At 30.7% G+C, this 9,823-nt stretch overlaps 1 protein-coding gene across 3 annotated transcripts; it reads right to left on the bottom strand.

The window, feature by feature from the left end:
* Nucleotides 1-1,427: 1,427 nt before the first annotated feature.
* LOC105670598 (uncharacterized) lies at nucleotides 1,428-9,426 on the bottom strand. Of its 3 annotated transcripts, XM_067356754.1 has the most exons (9): nucleotides 9,209-9,426; nucleotides 8,901-9,110; nucleotides 7,279-8,012; nucleotides 6,334-7,035; nucleotides 5,390-6,091; nucleotides 4,446-5,147; nucleotides 3,523-4,203; nucleotides 2,906-3,279; nucleotides 1,428-2,844 (listed from the first exon to the last, which is right to left on the bottom strand). In XM_067356754.1, the coding sequence occupies exons 1-9, from the start codon at nucleotides 9,323-9,325 to the stop codon at nucleotides 2,225-2,227; spliced, it is 4,842 nt and encodes a 1,613-aa protein (XP_067212855.1). In that variant the 5' UTR covers nucleotides 9,326-9,426; the 3' UTR covers nucleotides 1,428-2,224. The 3 variants fall into 3 exon arrangements, with proteins under 3 accessions (XP_067212855.1, XP_067212862.1, XP_067212864.1); XM_067356761.1 differs by lacking the exons at nucleotides 1,428-2,844; nucleotides 2,906-3,279 and having other exon boundaries at nucleotides 3,996-4,198; XM_067356763.1 differs by lacking the exons at nucleotides 1,428-2,844; nucleotides 2,906-3,279; nucleotides 3,523-4,203 and having other exon boundaries at nucleotides 4,932-5,142.
* Nucleotides 9,427-9,823: the final 397 nt, after the last annotated feature.

Genomic DNA, 9,823 nt, shown 5'->3' with positions numbered 1-9,823 from the left:
TTATTTACAATTGGATATGGCTTCGAATCGAGTATAATTAATACGTAAAATTTTTTGCAGGCTTAATAAAAAATATTAATGTATTAAGAGTAATATAGTCCATAATAATGTCCATAATATTGTTAACAATTCGATTATTATACCAGTAACTTATCTTTCGTTTTATTCCATTCCTTATTTGACTAATTGACAAACATTATTATGGACTGTATCATTTTTAATACGTTAATATTTTTCATTAATGCTTCAACAAATCTTGCGCATAAATTATATTTTGTTTCAAACACATCTTATTGTAAATGATCAATATGTTTTTTTATATGTAATTTATTTATTTGATACTGAGGATCGCCTCATGTTAGATTGAAACGTTTGTATAATAACAGTTTTTATAACACAAATTTGTTCACACTGAAATCTTGTGGTCTGGCTTCATTTACTCCGTTTTAAAATTTTATTGTTTGTTCAGCCTTGTCACCTTTAATTTTAATATATAAATATTTTATTTGTTATATAATACTACTGACATTTCCATGTTTGTTCCACAAAAGTTTATGGTTGCGGAGCTGACATCATCTTCATGATAATAATAGCAAAAGTTTGAAACATTTAATTGCAACAATTTTTTTGTGATTTTTGCGTTATATTTCCATACTGGAAACGTAGGCGATACAAACAGATCGTTTCTACGTAGGTTGAGTTGAATCAATTGTCCGAAAGCTTTCAGAGTTAATGGTATCTGTAAATTGCATGACCATTAAGAAAAGATTTGATAATTCTTGAATAATGCTTTGATCGTCGAGCAACAAATAGAATACTACTGTAAAGCGTACGTACCTCCTTTACGTTTGTCGAGTTCGATGCCGGCAGCAATATTATTTCGGTATCTTGCGTGAAACACGCGTACGATTCATTTAATAAGATTATTAACAGCAATTTCAATATCAAAAACATATTGGTTTTTCAGTTGTAAACTATATATTAAATAATTAATATACACACAGTTAGAGTACTCTCACGTTCGTCAGTCTTATAAGATCGAAATGGAAACACTTACTAACGTGTATAGGAATAACCATTGTGTCGTGTGATACGTCTTGTGTATTCCCTCTTTGCTACATGTAAGGTATATGTATAAATATATATGTCTTTAAAACCTAAATTTTAGAAGTGGTATTTATGAAAACGTTGTAGGCTTAGAATTTATCGCAATATGTTTGATATGTAACATTATTCAGATATATGAGAGTTTAATAATCAATAACTTGATTTCTAAAAGTTAAAGTTGGTTTAAAATTTTTGTCGTTGCATATCCGTAATGTCATAAAAATTACATTACAACTTAAAGGTGAATAAATGGAAATTGAACGAAAAAAAGACAACAATTACGTAAAATGATGCACATTGTGACAGATATTATAAATCAATATTCTTTTTCACATGCATATTGTCCAAAATTTTTTATTGCTAATAAAAAATAGAATAAGTTAAAAAATACATCAAAAATTAATTATTTTTAACATTATTCCAAAGTAATGCAAATATCTGGCCATGTAGCACACTTGTAACTGCAATAAAGAATTTATTATTGGCCATGATGTGAGAAGTGTCCAACGATGTGATATTTACTTAAATACAATATAGAAATATTTTTATAGAAACCTATAAAAATAGAAAAACCAATATTTCATATAAGTAATACAATAGTATGTCATAAATTTTACAAATTTTGATCTATAAGTAATCGATATTCTTACGAGTGAAGAAATATCTTTTTCTACTTATCAATTTGATAGCGCTACTTCTAATACTCGTTGGCAGCATTGGCTATAGCTATAAAGACGCGCGTGATAAAAAGAGGAAAACAGGCATCAATCACGATGCTTAACTAATTCCAAGCTTTGATTTAACATTATACATTTAACGTTATCCTTTTTATAATTATGTTCATTTATAACTATTAATTTTTTTTCTTTTTACAATTTCTAACAGCAATTGATGGAATTTATTTTTGATGACGCAGGTTTTATGTATTTTTCATCAATTTGTCTTTTGCTAACAAAAAATAGATTTACAACGTAAAATAAAAAGTAGCATCGATAATTCAACGGACCCTACGATTGACGCTAAACAAATTGTCAATGATTTTCATTGAGTTATGCGTGTTTTGCAATTTTATTTTTTCTTCAATCCTTGTCCACACATGTCGAAAAACTCTTGACAGTTATTCTTCGATTGAGTAGTTTTCCGGGAGACAATAATGTTCGTGACAGTAATAATTCTGGCCATTCTTCTCGTGACACCACGTTCCATCTGGAAAGTATGGATCGATACCTAAATCGAGCATTTCCAGGCGAGGCGAATAGTAAACAGACTTATTGTCTTTTCGTTGACAGTATATAGTACAAGCTTTCCACGGAATATCAAAATCATGAGATTCCTGCAAACCGGACTCTTTTCTTGGTTCGTACACAAATCTTCCTACTTGGTAATGCCGATTTTTTTTGTATTTTCTTATTTCTAAACTGTGCTTGGTGCATTTCATGGTAGCATACTGAGCAACCTTTTCGCGTCTTTCAGTGCAAAGTCTGGAATCATTGCACAGAACCACGTTGTAATATGATCCTTTGCAATTTGCTGTTCTGTGAGTACGATGTCTGCAAAAACGTCGTTTCACAAGCATGCCTTTGGATTTATTTAAGCACCTGCTTTTGCATGCGTCTTCCTCCCATTTACTCCATTCATCCCTTTCACAAAACCCTAAAAATCCAAAATTGTATAGCGGTTCGAGAACGAGCACACATTCTCCTCCGCGGCATTCTTTTCCGAGTGCGCAGCGAGTTCCTGAAAAGATTCAAATAAAAATTTTAAATTAAAAAGAACTTATTGCAAAAAAAAAACATACCATCCAGCGCTGGTCCCGCGAAGAAGTATTTATTTTTGTGAGGTGTTTCGCATTGTAAGACTTGACATATATCATGCAACGTGACTACGTTTGCATCTTTGTCTTGTAAGAATAATTCACATTGTGCTTTGGCGGTCCATTCTCTTCCCGGTAAATCGTGATAACGCGAATGGTCCAATGCATATGGATCTTCGGTGTTTTCTCGTCTCGTACGATCGAGAAGACATTGTTTTGTTTTCCGGAGTTTTTTAGTAACGTTACGACTACACTCAGACCATGTTACCTGGCCCCGGTAGTATAGCGAATCTGACATTATGTATTTTCCTCTCGAACACGTCAAATCGATAGAGCCATTATCGTGATCCATTCCTAATCTTTTGGACAAATAAATTGTTTATTTTGGAAATATACTCTATTTTGAATTGTATAGTTATAATATTTTTATGTTTTCTAGTGTATAAGAAGTTAACATACTATGCAAATAAAGCAATTAAAGAATCAAATATCTTAAAAGCTTCTCAATATATTTTGTCTTTCAATTAAACAAATAAGAAAATTTTTATACATAATGACATTTATACATAATTTGTATGTAAAAATAGTATACATAAACTTACAGATTGCCGATTTCATGAGTAGCAGCACGAGACGTTGCAAAAGCCGAAAGTTCATTTCTATTAGAACCGAATTCTACTATGGCGCACGCGTTGAATGGAACACATGCGCCATTCCTGAAAGATTTTGCCATGGGGGAATAGTACCTTTGTTGGTTATACTTTGTATATATATTTATTCCGGTTAGGTAAAGACTTATGTCCCAGTGACGAGAATCATTGTCTTTTCGAGGATTTTGTGTTGTGGCGTATTTGCAAAACGAATCAAGCAGTTTTTTACTGTCCTTGCGAATTGTGGCTGACAAAATTGTTGGTTGTTTTTCCATAATTTCCAATCGTACCAACGAAATATCAACTGAAGTACCGAAACTTGGATGATGGAGCATAGCCTGAATTTGGTTTACGTATGCTAATATCATATTGCGTAACATTTTTTTACTATTGTGCAGAATAGGCATGTACATATGATGTGCTGCTTCGTCGAAGAAAACGGCAAGTTCTATGGTTAACTCTTTTCGCGTATCATCAGCATTGATGTTTTTTTTTTTAGAGATCATTGTTTTTGCTTGATCTTTAAGACGCTTCTTTTCTTTCCAGATGTTCTTTATTTTGTTACGACTATCCTCGGACCATGTTACGTATTTTTGCGGATCACTAGAATTTCGTTCTTGTCTTAATCCTATACTGTTAAACAGATAAGTTATTAATCTTAAATATATGTTTGACTTTGCATTGCTGAATTGAAATATTTTTATGTATCTTATAATTTATTAACAATTAATGTAATAAACAATTAAAGAATAAAGTTTTTTAATAATGACTGTTTACTTATTGATTTTATTGTACAATTGTACAATTAAATAAATTTTATTGCAAAATATAGTTTATTCATAATTTATACCTAAAACTAATATACGAAAACTTACAGATTTCCGATCTTATAAATAGCTTCAAGAGATGACGTGATTTCAGATGAATCACGAAATTCTACTACTGCGCAAGAGTGAAACGGATCGATTGCACCATCTTGGTAGGATATTCCTGTAATATTATAATTTTTCTCTGTTTTGTAATGCGGTTGATTTACGTTAATATTTTCATACAGATTTACTCCGGTTAAGTAAAGGCCAATGTCCCAGTGACGCGAATCGTTATCGTCCGAAGGATTAAGAGAATTTGCGTATACGCAAAATGAATTGAGCAGTTCTTCAGCGTCGCCGTCAAAAATTGACAAATTTGACAAGTGTTTTTTCACAATAATAGGAGGTATTAAAGAAATATTCACAAAGGCATCCAAATTCGAATGATTAAAGGCAGCTTGGATACGATTCACATACTCTGTTGTCATATTGCGTATCCTTTCCTCATTATTACTTTGAAGAGGTATGAAGGGTGTATTATATACTGCTTCATCGAGGAAAACGGCAAGTTTTATCGTTATTGTATTATTTAAATTTTTTCGCGTATTATCAGCATCGATGTTTTCTTTTATAGAGATCATCGTCTTTGCTTGATCTCTAAAACACGTTTTTGTTTCCCAGAGTTTTTCAATTTTGTTACGACTATCCTCGTACCATGTTACGTATTTTTGCGAATCGGTAGAACTTCGCTCTTGTGTTAATCCTAAACTATTGAACAGATAAATTATTAATTTCAAATATATGTTTCACTGTGCATCGTTTGATTGAAATACTTTTATTTATCTTATAATTTATGAATAGTTAAAATGGTAAACAATTAAAGAATAAATTTTTTTAATAGTGACTGTTTACTTGGTGATTTAATTATGCAATTGTACAATTAAATAAATTCCATTATGGAATATAATTTTTTCTCTATTTATACGTAAAATTAAAATACGAAAACTTACAGATTTCCGATCTTATAAGTAGCTTCAAGAGATGATGTGATTTCAGATGAATCACGGAGTTCTACTACTGCACAAGAGAGAAGCGGATTACATGCACCATCTTGGTAGGATATTCCTTTAATATTATAATTCTTCTCTGTTCTGTAATGCGGTTTAAATACAGTAATATTTTCATAAAGATTTACTCCGGTTAGGTAAAGGCCAATGTCCCAGTGACGCGGATCATTATCGTTCGAAGGATTAAGAGAATTCGCGTATGTGCAGAACAAATCGAGCAATTCGTCAACGTCGTCGTCAAAAAGTGACAAATTTAACAACGATTTTTTCAGAACTTTCAAATTTATTAACGTAATATTAATAAAAACATCCAAACTCGGATGATTGAAAGCAGCCTGGATACGATTCACATACTCTGATATCATATTGCGTAACCTTTTCTCATTATTATCCAGAAGAGGTTTGAAGTATATATTATATGCAGTTTCGTCAAGGAAAACGGCAAGTTTTATAGTCATATTTTTATTTAAATTTTTTCGCGTATTATCATTATTGATGTTTCCCGTTTCAATGATCATCGTTTTTGCTTGATCTCTAAGACACGTTTTTGTTTCCCAGAGTTTTTCAATTTTGTTACGACTATCCTCGTACCATGTTACGTATTTTTGCGAATCGGTAGAACTTCGCTCTTGTGTTAATCCTAAACTGTTGAACAGATAAATTATTAATTTCAAATATATGTTTCACTGTGCATCATTTGATTGAAATACTTTTATTTATCTTATAATTTATGAATAGTTAAAATGGTAAACAATTAAAGAATAAATTTTTTTAATAGTGACTGTTTACTTGTTGATATAATTATGCAATTGTACAATTAAATAAATTCCATTATGGAATATAAGTTTTTCTGTATTTATACGTAAAATTAAAATACAAAAACTTACAGATTTCCGATCTTATAAGTAGCTTCAAGAGATGATGTGATTTCTGATGAATCACGGAATTCTACTACTGCACAAGAGAGAAGCGGATTACATGCACCATCTTGGTAGGATATTCCTTTAATATTATAATTCTTCTCTGTTCTGTAATGCGGTTTAAATACAGTAATATTTTCATAAAGATTTACTCCGGTTAGGTAAAGGCCAATGTTCCAGTGACGCGGATCATTATCGTTCGAAGGATTAAGAGAATTTGCGTATGTGCAGAATGAATCGAGCAATTCGTCAACGTCGTCGTTAAAAAGTGACGAATTTAACAACGATTTTTTCAGAACTTTTAAATTTATTAACGTAATATTAATAAAAACATCCAAACTCGGATGATTGAAAGCAGCCTGGATACGATTCACATACTCTGATATCATATTGCGTAACTTTTCCTTATTATTATCTAGAAAAGGTATGAAATACATATTATATGCAGTTTCGTCAAGGAAAACGGCAAGTTTTATAGTCATATTATTATTTAATTTTTTTCGCGTATTATCATTATTGATGTTTTCCGTTTCAATGATCATCGTTTTTGCTTGATCTCTAAGACACGTTTTTGTTTCCCAGAGTTTTTCAATTTTGTTACGACTATCCTCGGACCATGTTACGTATTTTTGCGAATCGGTAGAACTTCGCTCTTGTGTTAATCCTAAACTGTTGAACAGATAAATTATTAATTTCAAATATATGTTTCACTGTGCATCATTTGATTGAAATACTTTTATCTATCTTATAATTTATGAATAGTTAAAATGGTAAACAATTAAAGAATAAATTTTTTTAATAATGACTGTTTACTTGTTGATTTCATTGTGCAATTGTACAATTAAATAAATTCTATTATAAAATAAAATTTATTTTCTGTTTATACGTAAAAGTAATATACGAAAAACTTACAGATTTCCGATCTTATAAATAACTTCAAAAGGTGATGTGATTTCAGATGAATCACCGAATTCTACTACTGCGCAAGAGTAAAGCGGATTGCATGCGCCATCGTGGTAAGATATTCCCTTAATATTATAATTCTTCTCTGTTCTGTAATGCGGTTGCATTACAATAATATTTTCATAAAGTTTTAGTCCGGTAAGGTAAAGGCCAATGTCCCAGTGACGCGGATCATTATCGTTCGAAGGATTAAGAGAACTCGCGTATTTGCAGAAAGAACTGAGCAGTTCTACTGCGTCGTCGTCAGAAATTTGCAAATTTGATTGCTCTTCTTTCATATAATCCAAACTTATTAACGTAAAATTGATAAAAACATCCAAACTCGGACGATTGAAAGCATCCTGGATACTATTCACATAGTCTAATATGATATCGTGTAAGTTATCGGCATTGTGCTCATCAAGAAACAAGGACGTAAAATATGCTGCTTTGTCATAGAAAACGGCAAGTTCCACGGTTAAATTTTGTCGCGCATTGCGTACGTGACGTCGCTTCATTTTAAACTTGTCCCAATGGTAAAGATTTAAATCAACAAAATGTTGCAGTGATCTTTTAATAAGATGAGGTTTGCCAAATGATAGATTAATATGTTTTCTAAAATCGTCGATTAAACACAATGGCGTAAATTTGTTTCGCAAAGGTCGAATCTTTAATGTGTCGTTTTCCATAAAAACGAGACCCTCCTGCATTTACAAAAGATATGTTTGTTTTTTACGTGTCATCCCACACAGCATGCATATCCAAGTGACATACAGAAAATATCCCTAAGATATCGTATTTTTCAAAAATATTTTCTAGATGTTTTCAGGACGTCACTCGGATATGCATGATCTATGGGATGCTTGTGTATATAAAACAATAAGTAATACTGATTAAAAATAAAAACTTAAAAATCAATAATCATAGTAAAACAATAAAAGCAAAAGAAGCCAAACCGTTAGATTTTAATGCGAATGAACTTGTATTGTATTATGAAAATCATTAATATACAAACGTTTTAACTTGTCATCAGGCTGTCCTCAGCGCCAAATAAATAATTATATATGAAAACGCAAGTTGATTATTTACAATAAAATATGGCTTCAAACCGAATATATTATAATTGATATGTAAGATTTGTTGCAGAATTTATGAAAAATATTAATGTATTAAGAGTAATATAATCCATAATATTGTTAACAATTTGACTGTTAAATCAGTAACTTATTTCTTCGTTTTATTCCATTTCTTATTTGACTAATCGACAAACATTATTATGGACTGTATCATTATTAATACGTTAACATTTTATATTAATCCTGTAATAAATCTTGCGTATAAATTGTATTTTGTTTCAAACGCGTGTTATTGTAAATGATCAATGTGCGTTTTTATATGTGATTTATTTATTTGATAATCTACTCATGATAGGTTGAACTGTTTGTATAATAATAGTTTTTATAACACAAGTTTGTTCACACTGAAATCTAGTGATCTGGCTTCTTTTGCTAAGGTTTTAAATTTTATTATTTGTTCAGCCTTGTCATCTTTAATTTTAATAAACATTTTATTTGTTATATAATACTACTGACAAATCCATGTTCGCCACAAAAGTTTATGGTTGCGGAGCTGATATCATCTTCATGATAATAATAGCAAGGGTTTGAAACATTTAATTGCAACCATTTTTTTGTAATTTTTGCGTTATATTTCCATATTGGAAACGTAGGCGATACAATCAGATCGTTTCTACGTAGGTTGAGTTGAATCAATTGTCCGAAAGCTTTCAGAGTTAATGGTATCTGTAAATTACATGACCATTAAAAAAAGATTTGATAATTCTAGAATAATTCTTTGATTGTCGAGCAACAAATAAAATACTACTGTAAAGCGTACGTACCTCTTTTGCACCTGCTGGATACGATGGCGGCAGCAATATTATTTCGGTATCTTGCGTGAAATACGCGTACGATTCATTTAATAAGATTATTAATAACAATTTCAATATCAAAAACATATTAGTTTTTTAGTTTTAATCTATATATTAAATAATTAATATGCACACAGTTAGAGTACTCTCACGTTCGTCAGTCTTATAAGATCGAAATGAAAACACTTACTAACGTGTATAGGAATAACCTTCGTTTCGTGTGATACCTCTTGTGTTTTCCCTCTTTGCTACATGTAAGTATATGTATAAATATATATATTTTTAAAACCTAAATTTCAGAAGTGGTACTTATAAAAACGTTGTAGGTTTAGAAAGCAATTTATCGCTAATATATCTGATATGTAAGATTATTCGGAAACATGAGAGTTTAATAGTCAATAATTAGATTTTAAAAAATTAATGATTAAAATTGGTTTAAAATTTTTGTCGTTGCATATTCGTAATGTCATAAAATTTACATTACAACTTAGAGATGAGTAAATGCAAATTGAACGAAAAAAAGACAACATTTACGTAAAATGATGCACATCGTGAGAAATATTATAAATCAGTATTTTTCATCAC

Source organism: Linepithema humile, chromosome 1 (genome assembly GCF_040581485.1).
Source record: "Linepithema humile isolate Giens D197 chromosome 1, Lhum_UNIL_v1.0, whole genome shotgun sequence".
Classification (NCBI taxonomy): Eukaryota; Metazoa; Arthropoda; class Insecta; order Hymenoptera; family Formicidae; genus Linepithema; species Linepithema humile.
The sequence above is the reverse complement of the archived record's forward strand: the minus strand, read 5'-3'. Positions and strand labels throughout refer to the sequence as shown.